This window comes from Lampetra fluviatilis, chromosome 17 (assembly GCF_964198595.1).
Source record: "Lampetra fluviatilis chromosome 17, kcLamFluv1.1, whole genome shotgun sequence".
In the NCBI taxonomy this organism is placed as follows: Eukaryota; Metazoa; Chordata; class Hyperoartia; order Petromyzontiformes; family Petromyzontidae; genus Lampetra; species Lampetra fluviatilis.
In genome coordinates, this window is record NC_136291.1 from 8,943,973 (window position 1) to 8,968,711 (window position 24,739).

The following is a 24,739-nucleotide window of genomic DNA, read 5'->3' on the forward strand; positions in this document are numbered from 1 at the left end:
CATATAGCTCCATGTATTTCTGACCATCACCACCTAGCCAGTGAACTGGAACACGTACACCAAGCCCTCAAGATGAATGGATATTCGGACTACACAATCCGTAAAGCTATAACCCAACCGTTGGGAAAGAACCATCTGAGGAACCAAAAAAAACCTACATCTTGCCATACATAGCAGGGGTCACCAAAAATATTTCCATGTTAATAGGGGTGAGTTGCATTTACTTGGATCACCATTGGAATGCGGAGCATACAGTAATACATTCATTGGCTGTATAGGTTGTAGATAAAAGTGGGACTTCAGATGGACATTTGCAGCAGCAAATAGATACATTACTCTGCTTTTTCTGCAGGCATACGGGAAATGGACAGGGTGACTTCTGGAGACAAACTCGGCATGTCTCGTCCTACTCAAGAGGAAAGCAAAGCCAAGGACCCATTCCTGCAAATCCAGAATTGCTCAACCCAGTCCATCGAAATCCCCAAGGTGCATTTCGGCGCTTTGAACACGGGCATGACCAGCCTCTGTGCACGCTTATATATAGCAGCCACGTTTCTCCAATGACCAGTTGGCCTCTGAATTTTAATTCATCAGTCAGTACGATGTCTACAGCAGATGCTGCACTGCGATATTTACATCATGACGGCCCACTGGTCAGTGCGGAAATGTTGCTGCTAATTTAATCTTGGTATGATGCGGATGCTGTCATGCTGTTGAGAGGCACTAATGATGCCATTCCTCATTTCAAACTCTTAAGGCATTTTGATGTGTATGTTTCATGGACAATTAATTGATGTACAAAATGGCATTGTTACAGACAAGCTCAGGATTTCGAAGTGGAACTGGGAGCAAGGTTTATACCGATTCCACGATCTATGAAGGAGGTTAGTAATTTGTTACACATGGATGAATGGGATATACATTTCCAGATTTTTTTTAAATGCAAAGTTGACTAATTATTCACTGAATTAAAAAACATAGTGTCATTCAGTCTATTTATTGTTTTCCTTTATACTTAGCATCAACTATAATCAACTAAAATAGTGGCTGTACATAATGTAACATTTTCTGTATCATGTGATCATTTGTTATATAAGGGAAAAAGTGCTGCATCGTACTAAAACAAAATGTATATATTCGTATTATGCAAGTCAGATAATTTTAACACGACTGTTTTGATGAATTTGTAAATAGTTCATTGTCATATTTTATTTTAAAATATAGGTACTACACCTCTGTAATTGTTAAAGCAGTACATTTCCCAAGCCAAGTGTTTTACTATCGACCAATTACAGACATAAAGCAAGAGGTGTTTGCTGAAATATGAAGTTTTACATTACCAGCAGAAGTATAAAACAGCACAATCCTTTGTTGTACTATATTATGCCCCAATGTCTATGTTCCCCACATTGGCCACTGCCTAGTGTGAAGTACGGTAAATTATTTTCAAGATCTCCCTGGTGTGAGGAGTTACTCATCCAGCAGTAGATTGACAAGAGGTGTGCCCCTTTACTGTAAATTGGGTGCTAATTTACTGGACATCTGTGAAAATACTGGACATCTGTGAAAAAGAGATTCATCGTTCATCAGATTCCTCCATGAAAATGTGGACAAGTTGAGGTTAATTATGAATGACCAGTGCCGTGAATTTAACCACACTTGTTGCGGGTTCCATCTAAAACACACTGGGGACAGCTGTCTCCTCCATTCACAAGTGGAAGTACAGCCTAACTTGTCATTCATTACTGTCGCTGTGCGAGCATCCACGGGCCCTCTATGTTGGCAGGGGCACTGAAGGCGTCTCCGCCAAGGTCGGCGCTGCGCTCGCCAGGGAGGGAGGGCAGCGCCGCTGGCCGGCCCCGCGATGGCCACGTGCGCGTCACCTTCGCTGACGAGGCTCCCCGTGACCTCACGGCGTCTGACCCCAACCTGCGCTTCCAAGACGAGGCTGAGGCGTACCACGTGATCAGTGGGCGCGCCAACTTCACGCCACACCCTGGTAGCCGGGTCTCTCGCTCTTTCCCCGTACTGTATTTTTGTGGACGTTCCTTGTACAAGTCCTGTGCGGATTTATAAAGCGTCCCAAGTGCGTTTGTGTGTAATTAAAGATGTAAGTGTATTGAAACAGATCTTGTAGGTAGTGTTAATGGTCATAATTTTTCTGCCAACTGTGAAGTAGTGTAAGTATTTTAATTACTCTAAAACTTAGAAAATTTAATTTTTAGTTTGCAAAAAAATTGCTAAAACTGCACTTTCACAAAAGTATGACTTTATACTCCTGAGAATGATTTCTTCATTGTAAATTAACCAGTTAGCTGATTGTTTTCATTTAAAATTATCAGTTTTGGATCCGGCAAAAATCCTACATGTGTGCTATTACAACTCATCAATACCATTCTCATATCCCGCAGCATTTTAAAATGTCAAGACTTGGCTTTCAAAGCTATTTCTTTCTTGACATCTTCCAGCAGGGGGCATGCACAGCATTTCCTGCGACAGCAATACTGGGAAAGGTCCCACCTCCAGCAGAAGTGAAAATGAAGCCATTCACAAGCGCTGGAGCAGCCTGGACCAGCTGTCCAAGTCGTCACCGAGCCAGAGGACCTTGCATGAAAAAGTACACTCTGTCCCGGCTGCTTCATTGCCAGACCTCTATGAGACTCCGTTTGCACAAATGCTAACGCCTGCAGCAATGTAATTAACTGGAGTTTATTTTTTGTAACTAGGTGGCAGATGTGGATTGCACACTGGTTCCACCGCCATTGGAACAATTGCTGGATCTGGTCGACAAGCACTGGAATGGTTCCAGATCGCTGCACGTCAATGATCGCTTCCTAGGTACACTTTGCTGCGTGCACATGTGACGTGTTACAAGTGCGTCCTGTGTTATCTTGAAACAATGCGTAGTAGTGGCACTTTAGCTCTAAAATACACCCTGCAAGTTCAGCACAGGGGAGTCAAGCACCAGCAATTGGTGGTATGATTACGTCATTGTGTGTCACAGAGCCTATACAAGCTGTTGCAAAGAATACCATGGCTTCTTTCAAAGTATTTTCCTCCACTATGCAAGCCAGAAACTTCTACGATATGAGTGTGGTGGCTTATGCTTGTTATCAAGCATTCTGAATGCAAAGGTTAGTGCATCGCATTGGGCTTTGTGAAATTCCAAAATCCATGAGCTGAGAGGTGGTCAGAACGTAGCAGTACAGAAAACGGGGTTTGAACCGGCCTTCAAGTTATCCCCTCATGGGTTTTATCTAGATATTCTTTGTTTCTTTCCAAATGCAAAATAATAAATCATGGAATTGCCAAGCATTCCAATGCAAAACCCACATTAAATATGCTTTCGAGATGCATTGAGACTTTCCTGGATAAATAAAATAACATGCCAAGATTTTGTGTGTGACCACGTACATCAATCTGCTCCTCTGTATTGATTCAATATGCTCATTTTAATATATTATGAAACTTATTTAACACAAACTAGTTTTGGTAAAAAAGTATGTTTCAAGTTGTAATGAGACTCATTATTAAACTCACAAAGTTGAAACCGGTTAAAATTTGCCTGCTTATACACGTGCTGTTTGAATATTGGTCTACCAAGGTTGATGACATGAAATAGAATTGATGGTAATGTGTAAAAAACTGACCTGTGTCTTTTTTCTTTCATGATTTTACTATGTAATTACCAACAATTCACCTACAACCTTGACTCTAACATGAGGCAACCCAGTAGTGAGTGACCTGTTATTTTACATCCGTGTGATTAACCATAATCTTAACTACTTTTTTTCCTATGTGCATACTTTTATTCTATATTTACTTATTGCCAATAGGTCAAGTTTCCTTTGAGCAATGGACTGTTTATTAGTATAATGATGGTGACAATTGAAGAGGTGCTGCTGCTCTGGTCCTGCTCGTTGCCTTGCAGTTCCCGCTCGGCAGATCCTGAACGCCGTCAGCGGTGGAGTGTCGATGTTGAGTCAGCTGCGTGAGCTTCAAGAACTCCGTGATCGGATCTCGGATCTGACCCGTGAAAGAGAGGCCCTGGCCCGAGAGAACGCCGCGCTAAATCAGGACCACTCCGCCACGCGGGACCAGATGGTGCAGTTGCAGGCACAGGCCCTCAGACAAACTGCTGAAAGCCAGGAACTTTTGAAAATCAAGGACCAACTCACAAGTGCACTAAAAGACGGTGTAAGTTTTATTGAATTGGATATTTTGTTTTCATATAATTGCCAGTTATATACCTATGTTGAAAACATGTTTGAATATAAATATTTTGCTTGGTCTCAGTTGTGATGAACTATATAATTTTTAAAGTTCTGTCATCTGATGAATAAAACATGTAAGGTTAAATTGAATCATTGAGCAGTGTCTGTACAAATCCTCTATACACATGGAAATAGTGAAGCACCAATCTCATAATTTTACAAGGCTGACTACAACCCTGTAAGTTTAATAGTGGTATAAATCAAACTTTTTTTTCTATCTCGCCCTGTCAAAAACAATGTTCTGCATGACATAGTGCAACCAAGACTGATATTGCAGTTGTGATGTTTTTCTTCAACACATTACAACTTGTGAAGATTTGTTGGTTGCAGCAAAATCACGTCAAATATATAAATCATTTGGTGGCTGGGTGGCTTAGATGATTGATGCATGTAGTGCTGAACGAGCAACTCTTTGATCCAGAGTTCAATCTGCAGGACAAACACGTGAAGTATAAGTGAAAATTCATATTTGTGATATAGATAAATCCCTTAGCCAACACTCCCTTCATTGATAATTAATTATGTTTAATGTATGTATTTATCTCCACAACAGGTTAAATACTATGCTGAGCAATTCAACATGCATCCTTAACTTATATATTCCGGCCACACACATTACAAAAATATGGGGGTGAAACTAATTTCAGTCATCAATATATGCTCAAATGGAATCACTAAGATCTACTTTTGGAATTGAAAATTCACTTTTAGAACTCGAGTTAAATCAGTGCTGCAGTGAGCTATTCTGTCATGTGTTTAAATGTTTAATGACAGATGATCCTTCATTAGACAAAATATATCTTAGGATGATGCCCCACGTCTTTGCATTCATTTTTTTCCAATTTCATTATGAGTGTGGTTTTGGAATCTTGTAACGAACATTTAATTTGGAAATCTTGCAGCCACCAGTCAGAAGTACCGTGGGAAATTATGTCACAATTACTTGTGCAGTCACTTCAGTTGGCCCTTCTTTTTAAGTGTTAATTATCAGTCATGTGAGAGGTGGAATAATCCCAATTAAGTGAAAAACCAAATGTGACATGGTGGATGCTTACACACCCATTGCTGACCTGGATGAGATCTTCAGTTGGGTATACTTGAGAACGTGGTTTAATAATGGCCAACGGGGACACCTGGATTTGAACTCGGAATCTCCGGCTTGGTGCTCTTGATGAGCAATATGACCCACTCGCTCACCTCTAATCCTTTATTTTGTAATGTTATTATATTTCAGTGGGAGCCCGGGACATGGGGGTGGGGGGACAGAAACTCCGCACAGTCCCAAACGCTGTGTTCCTGAGTTGAGAGAAGGGGGGAAATCGGGCTCGCTGTCCCACCGAGTGGGGACTGTGAGTGGGGTACTTTGGAAGGATGAGGGAGGAGAGGGGTAAAGGGGGGAAGAATGGGGGTGAGGGGAGGGGAAGGCGGTGGGGGGCAGAAGCTCACCTCTAATCTTACCACCACTGTTGTTGATTGCATCAAGGCGGAGACGCGGTCGAAGCTGACGCAGCTCACAGAGGAGAGCCACCTGCTGCGGGAGAAAGCTACCCGGCTGCAGCGAGAGGCGGCGGCACGAAGCGGAAGCGGCCGTGCGGACACGACGCAGCACGCGGGTACACGGCGGGGTCACTGGCCACCACACGTGGTCGCACGCACACCCCTTGACCCCCGTGCCCTCACGGTGCGCTAGGTAGTGGTAGTGCTGTTGCAATTATCACGGCTGCAGTGCTCATCCATTGAGATGCGTCTTGTAAAGAAGAACTTAAGTCAATTTAACACGTAGCAGGCTTTCGCGACCAATATTATTCATAATGAAGGTTTTTGGGTCAGATCGCGTTATTTATAGATGTGTCGTAACCCTCCATCACCCGACATGGCCAAACAGTCAAAAATGTGTCACGTTTTTCAAAGGACAAAATAATTCACTTCTTTAGCCCACCGGTGTGCTGAAGAGAGAATTATTTTGTCCTTTGAAAAACGTGACACATTTTTTACTGTTTGGCCGTGTCGGGTGGTGGAGGGTTACGACACGTTTATAAATAACGCGATCTGACCCAAAAACCTTTATTATGAAGAACTTAAGTCCCTACGTGGACCCTTTTTTTGCCAGTAACAAGATGATGAGACAAATAAACGAGATAAACAAAACTTCTCAAACCGAGCAATTAATGCTTTGATATTTGCATCATCTTTGTGCTGTTTGTTTGCCTTTTGCCATTCTTTGATCTAACACTGGTGAGACAAGGCCATAAAGGAGGCTGTTTATGGCGTCGACCAAGCAGTTTCAAGGACAATATATACATTATCAAAGCATGTTTTACTACAAGTATGTGTGGTTAATGCAGACTTACAGCTTGCAAAACGTGTCTATTTGGTGCTTGAACATCTTTAACATCACCAGTATTCTTACCGGAAAGGGTAAATCCGATTTTGTATTTCTCCTTTACGTCGCACCTCGTGAAGTTCCAGTAAAATGTGTCTTGCCTAGTTCACTCAACATAAAGCTAAAGCATTTTTTATTCAGAGTTTGTGTTTTGGATAAACAAATTACCTTACATAATAAGTTGAAACCATATAAGCCCATCAAGTTAGCCTTTATCTTTATGGGTGATGTGAACGATTTTTCTGTTTTATCTTAACATTTACTAACTAAAGATGTCCCTGTGCTGAGCTCAGGTGCGTTATCGTGATGGTAGTTTTTTTAATGTAAAACCGTCAGCCATGAACTTGCGCTGTATTCTCATTTGTATTCTACCAGGTGAACTCCAGCAGGAAAACCAGAAGCTGGTCACCGAGATGAAGAATATGCGGCACCAGCTTCAACAACTCAGTCAGGTTCACGAGCTCGTCACAATGTTGCAAGAGAGTCACAAGTGAGAAATGTTAACTGAACACAAAAATAACACACAGCAGTAATTAATGCATGGGGCACTGTTCTCATCGACATTCACTTTGTGCCACTTTTGAGTAGAATGCACACGCCTTCACCGTCCCGCTTATTAAAACATAGCCACTACACCGGGCTGAAACAGCCGCCAGCTGCAAGAGCCACTGAATCTCCAACTCCAGGGAGAGACTCAGGGCTGCATCCTTTGAGCAGTTTGGTGGTGATTGAATGGTGGTTCGATCTGCAATGAAGTTGAGCTCATAAGTCAGCTTTAAACATTTCCAGCACTAGTTTGCTACTCATGGATACAAAATGTTTGGTTGTTGAAATGGGCGATGCGATCTTCACCCCCCCCATCCCCAAACCAAACCAAGGAGACATGGCAGGGGGGGGGGCTTGCTGTGGCTGCTTATTGGTGAAAAAGATTGACCAAGAGTCTTGTGTTGATGGTCGGTTACTGTGTGGGGGTCTTGCCCCTTGTCTGCAAATCATGGCCTCTTGAAGCTGACTTTTCAACGGCAATGCCCCCGGCTTATAGTTGGTAGGAAAAACTTTTTTCGCACCATATGTACTAACCGGAGGTTCGGGGAAAACACAAAAAGCAGGACCACCTGATGAATCGGGTGACGGCTGAGGACAGAGGTGTGGACTCGAGTCATGTGACTTGGACTCGAGTCAGACTCGAGTCATGAATTTGATGACTTGCGACTCGACTTGGACTTGCATAACAATGACTTTGTCCCACCTATGAGATGTGGACTCGAGTCATGTGACTTGGACTCGAGTCAGACTCGAGTCATGAATTTGATGACTTGCGACTCGACTTGGACTTGCATAACAATGACTTTGTCCCACCTCTGGCTGAGGAGAATCTTGACCCTTGCTGATCTCCACGCTTCCCGGGAAGCCGGAGCGGTGGGTGTAATTGCAGAGGTTGAGCCCGTATATGAGTGCGTTGCTGTGGCTTCTGAAGGTGGCTGGCTTGTCGTAAGCCTGACAGGAGGATCAGAAATCCGTGGGTTGTCTACTGGGAGTCAAAATCATGAGTGCGATTGATCTCGTCTTAGCGGGCGGAAGAACACAACAAAGCTAAGGTGTGCACGATATAATTTGCAACAGAACAGGCCTCAACTACGTCAGTTGAGGATCCTCCCATCTGCGTTCCTTCATTTAAAGTATTGGCAACTTCTGATGTGTTTTGCAGCTGTCAAAGTCGTGGTTAGTGCCGAGACAGGTGAAGCACGGAGTGCTGGTCTTGGAGAGCAAATCCTCGCTAGCACCTTTACAACCTTTTCGTGAGAATTTTATTTCAAACGCTCTATTGAAATGGGCAGTTTAAATTCGGCAGCGAAACATCCCTTACCCACTGAAGGAGAGTTGAAATAAATTAAACAAGTGAATAAAATGTTTTATTGGGAGCTATCAACCCCCTGTTTACAGCTTGCTTGCAGAAAGAAAAGAGTGATAGCAGTGACAAGGTCCATGCGGCTGGGGGGCACCGACACCAGCAGAAGTGGTTTTCCTGTCTGCAGGCAGTGGCTGCTGCTGTGAGAATATGCTAATAGTATGACACATGGACACCAAAGTGAGAACAAACAACAGTGAATAGAACATCTTGTTAACAGCAATATTCAGCTTCTACACTGAAAATGTTTCATATTTACCGTATTTTCCCGCATATAACCCGCAGGGTATACTTTTTACAAACAAAACAAGACCCTGCGGGGTATATGGAGGTGCGGGCTATCCCAAAAATATTTTACACGTGTGACATGTCATAACTCGGTAGGACTATGCACTATGCAACACTCACCTTTGACTAAAGCACTGCTGAATAAACTACTCACACTAAAATTGCACATGTTATCACGTTTTAAATGATTAGAATTGTTTGTACAATGAAACGACAATGTTTGAAGTGGGCGCACTTTGTTTACCGTAATACTTTCAGTGGCTGTAGGGGTGTGCTAAAGTTTTAGCTGAGGCTATGGATTGCACAATGGGAAGGGCCTTAACAAGCGTCTACCAGACGCGGAATCATAATTGCTGAGTCTCTTAGGACGCTACTATTGGCTGAGCACTATACAGTCGCGACCATGAGCTTTGTTTCAAACTTCCAATGTCTTTGTTGCCAGGAGACAACGGCGTTACCGTAGTGCCGCTATTGTCTGCGCAGTGCGCAATCTACCAGTGTTAAAACTGTACAGGGGTAACTACCGGTCCAGTAGCTGTAATATGATGAGGTCGAATGCTGGTAAGCCTAACTACGCTTATGGTACTTTTCTACCAGTTATGTGTTACTTATTTATTGGATATTTAGTTTTGTTACTTATTTACTGTTTTAAGTTCACTTGTTTCCGGTTATTTTGTTTTCTTTGTGCACGTTATGATTTTAATGTTAACAATTGATAGTGGAATGTATTACAAATGTAAACTTTGTATTAATGATGGAATTAAGCTGCGGTAATGACGTTAAGGATATGAATGCATGCGGGGTATATGGAGGTGCGGGCTATCTGAAAAATTTTTTACACAAAACGCTATTTTTGTGGGGTATATGTGTATGTGGGCTATATGCGTGAAAATACGGTATTTATAGTGGAGGAATATGATGAGATATAAAGCTCTTTTTCACAGATGTCCAAATGTATTTTAAACGTGGCCATTGTAGGGGGTTTGTACATTTGATGGCTTTATGCAGGCAGTCTTATGAATGACATCACAGAGTTATCAAAGACTAATTTGCAGCAGATGCCATGCTTTTGTATTCTCCTTGGCAGAGGTAAAGTTTAAACCATCATAGTGCACCAAATATTTGCTAATTCTTCAGGTGCTAAAAACTTTGGTGTATAATTTAAAATAACGTCATCAAAATAACTGCATAATTAACACTGCTTGATATTAGGTATCTAAAAGAATAACATTTCGGGGCATGGCTCTTATTGAGTGCTATAATTGCAAAATACTGTAAAGGAAGAAAAAAATCTCATACAACCAGTCAAAGTTTTTGGACATGACACACGTCTGCTGAAAGTAGCACTCCACAACCAGTCGCATCCACAAAGGGGCAAAACTGTACATCGCATACAGCAACCACACACGCTTATTTACAAAAAGTTCAAAAAATGTGCAACCCGCGGTGCAGTTTTTCTCTTTCCTGTGCTTATTTTAACCTGGTTGCTGGGAGACAACTACACTGTGTGCTCGACTTTTTTTTCTCTCCTTCACTTGGCAGAGACGAGGATAGGGCCCCCATGTGATTGAGGGCTGATGCGTGAAATGTTGGCGCGGGCCGCGGAGGCTCGTGCTATTTGGCTTCCTGCGCGCGTGTAGCGGTCTTTTCCACAAACTTCAGTGCATCGCTGCCTCTTTATTTTCAAGTGTTTAACATTTTTATCACAATTCAGAGATTGTAACTTTCCTTTTAAAAGTAAAAAAAAGCAGCTCAGGTTAGGATATCCGATGTGCATTCTGACAGTCAAGCCTTAAAGTTGTCTCAGAACCCATCCCACATGTTCTTGTGCCATCGACACCATCTTGAACATCCTGGTAGCAACCTATCAGTCGATTTTCCATTTGCAGTACTGAGAGCATCCACCCTGTAATTGATTTCAGTTCCCAGGCTGCCTGTACTGTTATTTTCTCGTAACTTTGTGAACGTTAACAATTTGCTGTCCAACTGCTCTTTCCAAATAGCGACACTTTATTGCAAACCACAAATGCTGGTTTACAGTCGTCTGACACTCATCAAGGGAGTTTCAAACTACGTCTCCGGGATGTGCTTAAGAAACGCAGAGATGTAAAACTCTTTATATTGTCACATGGCAAAGAACAATTGACAACCGCGCGGGCACAATTTGCACATAAGTCTTATTAAGTACAAGTGTCCATTCATCTGCAATGATTGATGTACAAAAACTCAAATGATCAGAAAAAATGTATCTGCATACTTCAAAAAGTACACGGTCTTCTGTCTGCATTTTGTATGTCCAGCATGTACTCGGTAGTGATGTGCAGCCTGCCACGGTGGTATGCCTCCGCATTTTGTCAGTGTAATGTCAGACGGCTAAACTTTTTGAAACCACCTCAATGGGCATGCTGTGAACATGATTAATACGTTAGGGCAGGGGGATAGTGTGGAGAGCTGTTGGGCGGGTGGGGGGGTGCGCGAGGAGGGTTTGGTGGGTGAGTGAGAGCAAGAGGTAGGGCTGTGAGAGAAATGTGACAGCAAGTATCTTGTACAAAATCCATCCGTGTGGTGTGACATAGGAGCTTGTGGGACCTATTTGACACACACGCACGTTCACCTGACACTGTCACATTACAGAGGCAGCAGGTTGGGTGAGATTGCACAAAACTTCCACTGCATATATTTGCAGGATACCTGCACAATGTCATTTTTGTAGGCTGCAACCAACCGTGAAGGAACACTTTGTAGAAAACGTAACCGCCAAATAACATTTTTCAACGTTTCTTAAACATGTCAACGAATTTGCATATACTTTTCACAGCGTGTATAAGCATACATTTTCCATGTCAGTCATTTGCAAGCATGATTACCCAATTTGTTATCAAGACATGCCGTGAAAGCACAAAAACGTGCTTCACTGTTACTGCTGACAATTTATGGCATGTCAAATGTATTATAGCAGAACTCCAAATCTGTACATTTCTGTAATTTGCAGATTATTGGAGGTTCGTGACTGTTCCTGTAATCCTCGGCACACCGAGGTGGATTGAAAATGCTTCGCAGACTGCAAACCAGGATCTGTAGAAGTTGACAAAGTTTTGCATCAGCACAGACGAGCTGGGCTGATGTGATTTGAGCAGAAGAGTTTTGCATTTTTTTGACTTGATGTCAAGTCTAAGAAATGCAAAGAATCTGTGAACATCGACCAATGAGAGATTTGCGGCACTTTCGTCTTAGGAAAGCATATAACTTTGTAATCCGAGAATTGCAGATAAATTTGCTAGTCACGTGCCACGCTTTCCCGATAATCCATGAAAAAAATTGTGGAGTAATGGAATTGCGTGGGTCTTGTCTCAATCTGTGGCACACAGTATCAGAGCTGTAGTTTGCAGGAGGCAAGATATGGTGCCCTCATATATACTCTGATTATTGTCTTTCTGCTGTACATCAGTTCTATTTAGAGAAAATATTTCTGTTTTGCCTTGAAAACTGCATGTACGAATTTCATAAAAATGCAAGCTAAAATACCTTGGTTTGAAACTAAATCATATGAACTATTACAATTTAAAATTACGCAGTTACTGGTGCATGTGGAATTATGTGCAATGTTGGCATTTACATCAGTTATGTGACTCAAAATATTCTAAATAGTGACTAAACGTTTCATATTTTACCACGTTAAAACAGTTAGGTGGAAGGGAATAGGTGTTTGACAGACTACAGTTTACAGGCGATAAATTCCACCACAAATATCAATGGCTCCATACAAAACATCATCGCCTCCAAGTGCATTTATTCCCAGCTGATTAAGAGTGTTATCAGCATTAATGTTGGCTGCGTGCGCAAGCACAAGGCTCGACAACTGGGTAAAGCGAGCGGTCCCATGTGTGTGTGCGTGCCCGCACGAGGTCGTTGGTGATGACGAACGAGCACCTCCTGCACGAGCTGGGCAATGCACGGGAGCGTCACGGAACCAGACGATTCCCGCCCGCGCTGGAGTGAAGATGGTGCAGCAGCCGCGCAACGGCGAGTTCACAGAGCCAAGAGTCCGGTTCGCGTAAACACCACCCGCTGGATTGCTCCAAGCCACGCGTTGCTTCCAGAGACTTCAACCACTGGCTTCCGTTAACGCAGCGGTTTTCAACTGCTGAGGGAGGGGTGGGGGGGAGGTTGTGAGGGCATATTCTCTGGGGGAGGAAGGCTGTCTTCACAGTGGTTGGGGGGGGGAAGAGGGGTAACAGATTTGGCTTATTTTTAGCACTGACAAAAAAACACTTAGCTTATTTTTTTGCAGATTTTTGTAAGTGAATTGAGAAGCTTACTGCTGGGAAACTGGCACACCTCTCAAGTTAAACTTCTACATCGAACAACTACACCGAAATAACTCATTTGTTTTTCAATTGTATCACATTATTTTTACAAGGTCATATTTCCTTTTCTCAGGCATGTTCTTTTGTGTCTCACAAGACAAAACTGATCTCAGTAGAGTTATTTATACTGTATATTTGTGAAATTTGTGCCAACTCCCACTGATACATTTTAAGCGAATTTCAAATGCAGAATATCTCATCCAGATCACTTGAAGTATGGGTAAAAGACTTGCAGTGTATGGGCTTGTTGCCATCCGTAGTGAAATTTTATAAACGAGGTAGCAAACTGTCAAAATTCATATTATATTGACGTTGGGCAAGCCAACTTTTCTAATGTATTTACCATGACCTCAAATACCTTTTCCTATTGCTGCTCAACTTGACTGCTCTCATACAAGCAGCATGACTTTGTATTGCTGTTCATGGAAGTGGGTTTTTCCGACCACATAGGAACAGATATGTGCCTGCCTCAGATATGTAGCCCAGCACTGAATAAATGCACAGCTCCACCGTTCAATATTTAACCACTAAAACGTTTTAAATTCAACACTAACATTTTTCGTTGTTAATTTTTCACATTAACGCACCACATCGTCTCGGCTATAGTTATTTACCCAAGCTCATTGCAAGGCATCCCCTAAATCTTCTCATTACAGACCTCAATAACCAAGGAGTCATTCCTCTTCCCCTAAAAGGGTGGTTTAAACTGAATAAATGCCACATGAGTGCAGCCCATATTGTCTATTTAAACGACGTGAAAAAAATGGCACCAGCTGACGGTCGCTTGTGATTTTCACAGTACGTTGCTGGTAATAGAAAATAATAAATGCGTGGTATTATAAATAAGTTGTTTGGCAGTGAGTATTGCTCACATTAATCAAGTTGCTGTGGCAGTGTTTTCCCCATGTTAGTTCTGGCAGTGTTCTATTTAATTTTTTTAATTTAAAGTCGATTTATTTATTTTTTCAGAAAAAACGTATGTTTAAAAAAAAATAATTTTGTTACCCGAAACCTCTTTTAATCTTAAAAGAATGATAAGTCGTATTTCAAAGCCAGCTGGCATGTTTTCAAAAATCAATTACAATAAGTTTATGGTGTGGGATATTCAAATGTTACTGTGAAAACAATATCCAGTGTGTTGCTGTATATATTATAATCTGATTAAATGCCATGTTTTATCATCAGCTGTCATGTGTCGATGAAATATTCGAGTGAATAAATGTTTGTCGGGAGGGGTTGCTTGGTTTATTTGATTCTTGCAGCTGGAAAAAAGGTAAATTTTCAACATTCAGCTGTGTGCATTGCCAGTGAATGTTTACATATAAAATGCACATCAGTAAAACATTTTTCCCCCAAAATGTAATTTATTGAAGCAAAAAAAATAAAATTGGTTGCATCTGTACTGTTACACAAGTTTGCTTCAAGACTTAAATACAATGAAACCAAATTAAAATACGTAGCTGTAAAATTGTGTTAAGCCTCCGTCCATTCTTCTGCATGTTTTTATGGCAATCTCTTCAGGTTAAAAATAGGTTTTAAGAGACGACATTAATAAGGCATAAGTATTGCTTTCAGTGATTTGGTCTTGAATATTTAAGTGATTTAAGTAAAATGACACTTTAAGTTTAACACTGCTTTTTTAAAATGAGCTACTTTCTGTAAACATACTATTGCTAACAACAAATTCTAACATTTTTTAAGTGATGTGCAATAATATACTGTATATATATAAAACAAACCAATTATTGATTTAGTTTCATATTTTGTGTATAACTTAATATTCAAGCCCTGCTACTGTACATTTGGACAACAGACATCTGTATAACAGTTCATGCAATACAGACAAATCATGCGTAGTACAATCACTGGGCACAGGAGAAATTACTGTTTGCACAGTGATATTGGTAAGTCCATAGCTTAATGATAATGTTACATACAAAAGGAAATTTTACATCTTAACAATCAAAGTTATAACATCCACCCCCAAACTGGCTGCAAGCGCTACTGCAGTGGTCAAGATGTGATATGCAAGAACAACCGACTGAGCTGCACAACACAACGCTCCCAACAACCAGCAACATAGGTGCCAAGAAATCGGCCGCATGCAAGGGCCGACTAATATTTAGGCTCCAACATAAGAGGTCGACAACAGGCTGCGTATAATGGATGGCGAAACAGGCTTCACCATGAATGCCCAGCCAATTGGCTTTCTGCGATTAGCAGCCAGTCAGATTTCAACCACACAGACGCCAGTCAATGTGCTGCATGTCTGCAGCAGCCAATGGGGTATCATTGCAAAAGTGCCTGCCATTTAGACACTTTGCAGGAGAGGTGGCTGGTCGGCCTTAAACATGTGACATCATCGCTAATCGGGCCCATCAATCATGCTCCAACATCTGAGCCGAGTTTAAGCTGGTGCAAAAGCACTTTAAAGCTATATGTTTACATTCCAATTTCAAGCGTAGTCACACGCCACAGATGTGTCACATTCGGCAGTAAGAATTTTTTTCAGATGAACTATAAAGACCACTGTGAAAGTCTCCAAGTTACTGCATTTATTGGGTGCAACATTTTAAAGTTGCACATAAATCCAAAGCAAATAAAAAGCCATTGCATTTGCCCTCAAAGCAACCACTGGCCAAAGTAAAAAAAACTGCAGCCGAGATTTTTATCCTAAAAATAATCCGTTAACAAATATGCATGATTTTTTAGTTATTTATCACTTTATTTAAAAAAAATGCCTTTAGCACTTAATATATTTAAACATTCCCATCTCTTCAAGACTAAAATATCTTACTTTTGATTTTGAAAAAAAAAAGGTCAACATTTCCAACTGCAAATCAGCGAGGTTCACGGTGATACTTTGTTATAAACGGAAAGCAAGGCAGGATCTCCTGTGAGTAAACAGGTTGTACCGATACAAGCACTGCACCTACGAACTTGAACTTCGTTTCTACTTGCTAAACTGGCCGCGGCCTGGCTTCCCAGACTTCACCGAGCAGGTGGAAGAAATCAAATTATGAATATCTGGGCCATTTCCTCATGTAAAGGGGCATCAGGTGTGCACAGGCCAAGCCTGATGTACATGTAATGACACTTCAGTCTCAGTTGAGTCTCTCCTCACCACCACTCCGCTCACACATTTTGCATTTAATTCGATTGTGGGAGTTGATGAAAGGACAAATGGCAGTGTGTGCCCCTTGCACATATTGCGGATACAAGCATGTAAACTGAACCCCACGCTGTATATAACTTAACTACAGTATAATGTAATGTAAAAACAATATACTGCACAGCATATGTTCAATACAAATTTAAATCCTCAAAAAGGTAGACATTAAAGCCTTACAAAGTGGGCTTAGATGTCAAGCGGGCAAGTTATGAGCTGCGGTCTTGCCTGTGAATGTCCGAATCTCAGCAAACACACAGGCGTTGTGACAGGTGCCCATTAAAACCCCCTTCGTGAAAGTCTTTTAAGACTCAATGAGGCTCCCTTGGACAAATAAACAAATACTAAGTGTTGGTCAAAACAATGGTGCCTCGGTTGACGTCTTCAGTTTGACATTTGCCACTCGAGACCGATGGGCATTCAATTAAATTACCATTATTACCTGGCTTCAACCTGTGCTATCATCTCGTTTTGTACGTGGACGTGTTATTTTTAAAAGTTATAAAATCACTCGGGGTGATGTAATCGGCTTAACGGGATGTCATTAGGAGTGCACGAGCTCTGAAATTTTGGCATAGACTGATCACTCATCCATTTCCACACCCAAAGGTGTGCATCTGCTACAGTCATGGGCACAAGAACCTTTGCTTGTCATTCAAATACTTTCTTTGTGCGACGGGGACTTTTATATGTGGGGGGGGGGGGGGGAGTGGTTTCACTACAGCTGTACACGCGTGCACACATATACGTGCATGTGTTAGGGGAATGGTGTAAGGTATCTCCCTACAACCAGAAACCAAAAACCTCGACTGGCACACTCGTCCCTGAGGGGTGGAGTGCAGGGTAATCTTTGTACTGTACCTTTTTCATTATTAGCAAGCACCACCATGAAGCCAGGGGGAGAGACAAAATGAATATCTGTGTCACTTTGGTCACAATTCCTTCCAGCGCTCTGTGCATATTTAACCATTTAACTGATAAGGCATAGGATGGCAGCAGTTACATATATTGGCAATGTAATGTTAGGCTTTATATTTATATGTATCGACGTGGCAGAGGAAGTTAACTAGCAGTAGAAACGTCTGCTTGGGAAAGCAGTTCGGGAAAAAAAGACTAAATACAGAGGGTACACTATTTTCCCTGCTAAATTCCACACGTGTACAAATCCGTAAATGCCTCTTTTCGTGAAAAAAAACCCATACTTTTAAAAGCTATTTATTTGGACGAGTGACCTAGTGGAAAGTGAGGCAGGGAAAATATGGTGACCGTGGGCCAGGTAGCACCCGTGCCGTTAGGTCTTCTTGGCATTGGGAGACGCGACGGCACCTTTCACTTTCTGGTCGTACGTGCCCGCGTCCCTGTAGCTGTGCACGTATCCTCGCGTGTCGGGGATATCTTCCCGGCCCGCCTTGCCCTTCCCCTTGCCGGTCTCATCGAACCGCATCTTGTGCGTTCCCGTGTACTTGGAGGGATCCGTCAGCCGGCCAACGCCGCCCTTGTTCGTCGCCTTCTGCGGTATCGCCGATCCAGGTGGCAGGCCGGTGGACAGGATGGGTCAACAAATTGACGGATACGTGGGTGGTGTACAACACAACAGACAAGCAGAGTTAGGACTTATTCAATAGTGGTGTGCAAGTCTCGATTGTGGTGTTTTAGAGGTTTATGGGAGACTTATGAGGATGCAGTTGTTAGGATGAACATAAAACATCCAGTGGGTTGACCTATCTGTGGGTTTTTGACTGTTAACCTCAAATGTGTGGGTTTTCTCTGGGCATTCACATCAGTTCGGCTGGGAATGTGGCTGGTTTAATTGATCGGCTCTGCGATACAGCACGGCATAAAAAACATGGCGCATACATGAAACAGACCAGACGGGGCCTGGATTATGCAATGTACGTCTTGGGAATGGAGTTCAATAAATTTCAAAAGCACGCTCATTTTACATGTGTAAAATGTGACTTCGGGAGTATTTGAAGAAAGATTTTTTTTTTACCGTTGCCTGGTTACATCTCGAAAATGTGGTGGAAAGATGACCTTTTTCGGCCACAAAATCAGGAAACCTGGGCCAAAACCCTCAGCGCTGAAAGGAATGCCAGGAATAGCACTTGGGGTGTTGTACAAAAAGACAACCGCATTAATCTCAAAGCCCATGTCTTCTAATATTTTATATAAAGGCTTCCTGCGCATATAGTCGCGCTATAACAATGGCGTGCATGTAAATACAGAGAAGCTAATATATCAGGCAGAAGACAGATTTTTTTACACAATCATCTATATACAATATAAATACTATCGGAATACTGTATACTTAAACACAGAGCCATTGACCAGACAAAACACTATATACATATATCCAGACACACAGAACCACAAAATGACCAGGCAAAAAGAGTGCACGGACACGAATACATGAAGCCACGACTAAAGGTAAGGCATAACCCAATGCAACTCCTACATAAACGATGTACTCCATCATTAGAATTCATACGGGTGTGCACCCAAGTAACTTGTATTCAACACAATTGTCAGCAAAACACTATTGTGCAGTCGTGCAAACGCAACTTGAATGTTCTCCTGTGAAATATTAACCTTCGAAAAAACAACATGCAGTTAACCCCATCATCACCTCCGTCTGTCAACTCAGGTTCGTGCATATGCACAGAGTCGGATGAAAACGGCAATATTGTTTGAACAAAACTAATTTACTTCCGTTCATTAACCGCTGCAACTTACTCCTGTTGCCCAATTTCCTTTTCAATAATGCATCGCACACTTGCGACGACGTTGGCCCACTTCATTCCCCAAGCCCATAAATCGTGGAGGTTGCGGGCACAGAGGTGGGGGGGGGCGGCTCGGGACTGTGAAGCGAGGGGCCAAGCGGGGACGTGGGCACGAGCAACTCCTGCGCTCCTCCGCAATGCGTGGGCAGGTGCGGGCCCCATTTGCCAATCGCGCCAATCGCTTTTCATGAAGGGAGTTTGACACATGCACTCAGTTCCACCCAGCAGTTCTAGTCACGGCATGTGCTCTGTCTAACTGTGGTTTCTCATTGACCACCGCCGGTATAATGAATACCCTGCCCTGGTATTACCAGCAAGGGAAATCCACAACGGACGTTACGCTAAGCCATGGTCCTCATTTCATATTCGCTCAAAATCAGCAGCAAAACGCAGGCACTTTAAATAGTCATACGGCCCTCCTGTCGTCGTAGATTCCCAAGCATCGATCGTTCCTTCCTCCTTTTGTAACTGTGGACGTATGAATAAAAATTATGCTGCGGAGGCGATTAATGTGACAGCACATTAGCTGTGAAGTTTAATCGGGACTGGAGCTGGCCGTGTTCCTTGGCAAGACATTTTACACTGATTGTGTGCACATGGCATATTCAGTGTTTCAAAAAAAGAAAACAGTCCAGAGATGACCTTTGGACTGGGAGTAGGGGCAGGGGAGGAATGCCAATTTCTTTCATGGTGCATCAACCCCCTTTGTACTTTGAGCATATTCAAGGCATTATGTAATTTGTTGAGTATGGAAAAGTCAAGCACCTATTTGGTAGCGATGCATTTAATTAGAAGAAGTCTATAGCGCAAAGACTGTGTGGAACATTGTGACACCAGCCACAGACCCCATGGTCCAACAAACTCCCCGTAGACATAACAGGGGCCGTGTAAAATGGTTACCGGCCACTTGACTGCGTAATTGCTCACAGATTTAGCAAACGCCCTTGTAAACGGCACACTCTGTTAAAGGACATCCCCAAAGCGCACGTGTGTGTGTCTTAAGGAAATGTCCTCTCGTTAAAGTATTACTGATAGCTGAAGATGTCGCGATTTTATTATAGTGCAATCCAGGGTTCATATTGGCCATGTTTGTTTGTTGTAGTACAGAGTTAGACTGATGGCCTTAATCTAAGTTGTCTTGTGGTTGTTGTTGTTTGACTTGCATCCTACTGGGATTTTTGCACACAGTGTTGGTGTACGGTGCTTTTTCTGCAATATTTTGCTGTCTTTTCTTGGATTTTCTGTTTGCACATAGTCACTTTAAGATGTTTTCTTGTTCATGTTTTTTTTTTCTGTTTGTTGCGGTTGCACCCGATTCAAGAGCCGAATGGCTCACAGGGCTATACCTAATAAATGAACTTGAACTTGAAACTTGATATCAAGAGGTCATGACGGCATTTCGCCTTTGAGACCACCACACTTCTCGTTCGCCTCTTTCCTCATGCCAGCCCTCGTCGTCGTTGCTGCTGCAAAGTCGGCACCCAACCCTGCCAAGGTCCTCGCGTACAGTGACCATCTGGCGGGATACTTTAATAACAGTACACATTTCCCCCAAAGTATCTTACAACATTGTTTTTCATGCTGAAATACTTTCTACCCTTTGTCGAATGCAATTGTGATTGAATATTGCTCTTAAAACAAGACCTCTTTACGGAAATGTTTAACTTTTTTCGTAGGCTGGGCTTGGCGCCACACACCCTGTACACCAGCAGTTTGGTAGGGAGCGAGGGAGGGTTGGTGGAGCACGTAAGAATCGTGTGCAACTGATACCCAGCTACACGGACACAAGAGCTATTACTGGTAGGAACCTCCTGGTTACACCAGCCCACAGGGGATTATGGTGTCCGTCGTGCAGGGAGGGGCTGGGTGGGGAGGGGCTGGGTGGGGAGGGTGGGAGGGGCTGGGTGGGGAGGGTGGGAGGGGCTGGGTGGGGAGGGTGGGAGGGGTGGGGCTGGGTGGGGAGGGGCTGGTCACCCCGTGGTGCCCTTATAAAACTCAACGTTTAACCTACTCACGCCGGCTTGTGCCTGCCCGTTGGGCATATTTACGGAATACACCACGCCGCCGTTGACCCTGGCCATTTACCGAGCAACCCAACGTTCCTACCAGCTCCCTCCGCAGGAATGTGTTAAAAAGGCAGAACCTGCAAGTAGGTGTCTGTTCGAACTGAAGTTTGAATGCTCTCTGCTTAAATGTGTGAGTTTTACCCACCCCTACTGGACATCCGTGAAAAAGAGCTTAATAGCCCATCAGATTCCTCCAGTGTAAATAATTATTCTGATTCTGACAAGTAACTAGTTACCAACACAAAATTGACAAACTATCAACTTTAGACGGTCCTGAAAATATCATCCTGAGACTCCATAATTTCCGCTTTGCTTATTATTCCTTTGAAAGCAGATAATAAATAAAACCTGAAAATCTTATTAAAATTGTGGCGAGCGTAAAACTCCGAAAAATAAAGATGAATTATTAAGCTGGCAATCCTTGTAACTTGGCTCTGTCATCATTCCGCTCTGCCTTTCAAAGCAAGATAACCTTTAACAAAACACATTTTATGAGGACTGCAACAGCCTGTCGCCAGGCAACCGACACCACTGAGATCACAATTTCGCCGTCAGCTTTACAGCGTTTTGGTTTCCCTATGAAACATTTATTGCCCATAAACAGACGTGAAATGGCAATCACACACATCACCGTGAAATGCCACGGTGGGGAGGGTACTCGCTCGGGAGCGTTGCAGCCTTTACCCCGACGCGCTTTATCACGCCGTGATATTTAGTTCAATGTAAAACGCCAACAAGATCTACCCCCTCTCCTGGCCAAACTGACTGCACTGTTAATGCGCGGAATAAATTGTTAACAGTTAGGCCAGGGCACCCATTCTGCCCGTATCGGTTTCGATGAGGAGTCGTCGCAGCCCACAAAGTTTGCAAAGCGTGGCATGAGAAAAAAGACAAGGCCAGGCCTAACGTGAAGGTTTATTCATAGGCCTCATATTTATAAAATTCCGACAAATTAACTTGGGCAATGTGAATATAAATGCAGTTTATATTTGCCTTCTAAATCACATAGTTTGTTTCCTACTTCCATTATAAAGTCTTGTTGATGTTTTTATTGCAATGTTTAATTGATGTTGGATAATTTAAGGGTTTATTTTTGGGAATTTCATATCCTTTACAATCATTGTACTTTGTTGCGTCTGCTACTAAATATATACTTTTCTACCCAAAGTCTCACTTGATAAGGTGACTTGTAATCTCGCAGTGAGCTCTCACCTCGTTATAAATAAACGCTACAATTACTGCAGTAATAGCATCAGAGTATGCACCAGTACATCAATCAATTTAAACGAACCAAGTGCTACACAAAAGTGTTGGGAGCTGCTCACCTCCGTTGCTGGTCCCTAGTCAAAAGTGAAAATATCACATTCCTAGGACAGAAACCAGTTTCTCCACATGACAACAGTTGTTGATTATTATGACTATACATTTTAAAAAATGTATATCGGAGGACTTTAAGTATAACATGTATGACTGCCCACCAATGCCAAATCCAGAAAACGTTTAACGTGAAAATTAAATGGAAACACGATGCCTTTTCCTCTTTCTTTGTCAGAAATAAATTAATTATCCGACCTGATGGCACGACAAATGCACGAGCCTTAATGTCTGGAGTGTCTCTCTCACGATCACCTTTGTAGCCCAGCAACAGTTTCAGAAATAAACCATTAAGACTGCGTTAGGGCATGTTGCCTCTGACACACGCACACTGAATTAGCAACCACATCGTTTCTGGTACAACAAAAAAATAAACAAGATGGGTCTCATTATCTGCGTGGGCTGATTTTCCACAGTACATTTTTATTTCAAACGCCCTTACAATAGAGGAAGATCAAAGGGAAAATAAGTAGGACAAGCCGGAGAATCCTCGGCTAATGCACGAGCAGAATGAACGGATGATGTGTTTCTCACGAAATTCACATCGCGTCCATCACGCAGGGATAACCCGAGAGAAATTCTGCAAAGGATTGCGCTGGATAATGCAGCACCTTTTACTTGCGGATGATCCAACGCACACAAAGAAGAGCCTCATTCATCCTCGCGGAGACTTTGCAAACGCGTGTGCAAAGAGGGATGATGGTGGGTGTGCTCACCAACATTACGGTACTCTCAAGTTACTTTCTGCCACTCGAATGGGGGGCCCATGGGCGCTCCCCTAAGAACCAACACCCTGTCTCACTCTGCTCACCGTCGTTCGCGTAAGAACAAAAGCACGTGTGTTCTAGAGCGGACAGACGGTCGGACGAACGGAGGGGGCAGGAGGGTAAGTGGGGAGTAGAGGACTCGCAGATGTTGGGAAACCGGGGGTTATATAGCCAGCATGGTCGCCAGCATGGTCGCCAGCACGCCAGCACTTAACCATACCCAGGCGAGAGCGAGCTCCCATCCACCCTCGTTACGCCCAATACAAGCAGAGCGCATGGCCGAAGAGCAAACCCATGGCAGCTTAGTCTCGTCACGTGCCCCCCCCGTGCCCGCACTTTATCCAGCGCCAATTGAACGTCTCGGTGGAGCCAGCTTTTGCGGTCACTCGCGGGTGAAGGGTAAAGGCTTTCTTAGCGTGTGGTCGGTGTGAGCGTCGCTGGATGAGGCCATGTGCTTTGAGTAACCCGGGGCAACTGAGCGCAGAGTTGTGCGCGTTTCCAAGACGTTTTGGGCAAAACAAGGCCGGCGAGACAGACTTGTATTTGCTGTTTTATATTAAGCAGATTGAAACTGCACGCCCGAGCGGTGCTCGCAACGAGGCCCGAGACCAAGCAGCAGAAAGGGGGCAACGTAAACAAGACGACCGTGAGGCTTTGTAACCAGCACAGGGGGATGGGGTGTAATCACCATCGCCCCTGCCGTGCTGTGCCATGGATGATAATGTGACTGAGCCTTCCAGCAACCAACTTTCATGCAATCAGCAAACAGACCCCCCCTGCCCCGTGGACCCCCCCCCCTCCTTCGTGCCAAAACGGTTTTTAAGACGCGATGCTTAAATTAAGATGCGCGGTATTGCATTTACAAGCACACGGGACTTAAAAAAAAAGAAAGGAAATACGACACGGCCTGCCAAGCCCCACTGTAACATCTCCGACCACAGCCTTGTTAATCCTATCGTCCTCATGCTGCGGAACCCAGAAACCCATGCCTGCCAGGGGCACTCATTGCAAAAAAGCAAATTAAAGTACACATTTGATGCCGCAATGCTGAAAAAATTTAGCTACAATTAAATGCACCAATAACTGATGAAATTACACGCGTCTGAAAACCAAAGTTAGTCAACTCATTTTTCTGCCTACGAACCACAAGATAAATTAGCGCGTTTCAAATTGCACTTTTCTGGCTCGACTCTGGTGCATTTTTCTACTGGCTGAGACTGTCATATTGCCATATCTCTTCATCTTTCAAAACATCAAAAGCCGAGTTGCATTATTCTCCTTCATGTTTGGCCAATGCTTTTATTTGTGTGTGTGTTTTTATGTGTGTGCGTACCAACACAAATATATGTATGGGAGCGGTAG

At 43.1% G+C, this 24,739-nt stretch overlaps 2 protein-coding genes across 12 annotated transcripts in view; one reads left to right on the forward strand and one right to left on the reverse strand.

The window, feature by feature from the left end:
• Positions 1-12,963, forward strand: part of LOC144936908 (centrosomal protein of 72 kDa-like) — a 45,515-nt gene extending 32,552 nt beyond the window's left edge. For all 8 annotated transcript variants that reach the window (XM_078864125.1, XM_078864127.1, XM_078864129.1 and 5 more), the window contains 9 exons: positions 353-486; positions 818-884; positions 1,787-1,999; positions 2,469-2,617; positions 2,727-2,838; positions 3,932-4,197; positions 5,758-5,887; positions 7,033-7,147; positions 12,760-12,963. In XM_078864125.1, the coding sequence (XP_078720251.1) occupies positions 353-486; positions 818-884; positions 1,787-1,999; positions 2,469-2,617; positions 2,727-2,838; positions 3,932-4,197; positions 5,758-5,887; positions 7,033-7,147; positions 12,760-12,853 (1,280 nt within the window). In that variant the 3' untranslated portion in view covers positions 12,854-12,963. The remainder of the gene's footprint in view (positions 1-352; positions 487-817; positions 885-1,786; positions 2,000-2,468; positions 2,618-2,726; positions 2,839-3,931; positions 4,198-5,757; positions 5,888-7,032; positions 7,148-12,759) is intronic.
• LOC144936910 (tubulin polymerization-promoting protein family member 3-like) overlaps positions 12,961-24,739 on the reverse strand; it is a 36,886-nt gene continuing 25,107 nt past the window's right edge. For all 4 annotated transcript variants that reach the window (XM_078864132.1, XM_078864134.1, XM_078864131.1 and 1 more), the window contains exon 5: positions 12,961-17,900. In XM_078864132.1, the coding sequence (XP_078720258.1) occupies positions 17,682-17,900 (219 nt within the window). In that variant the 3' untranslated portion in view covers positions 12,961-17,681. The remainder of the gene's footprint in view (positions 17,901-24,739) is intronic.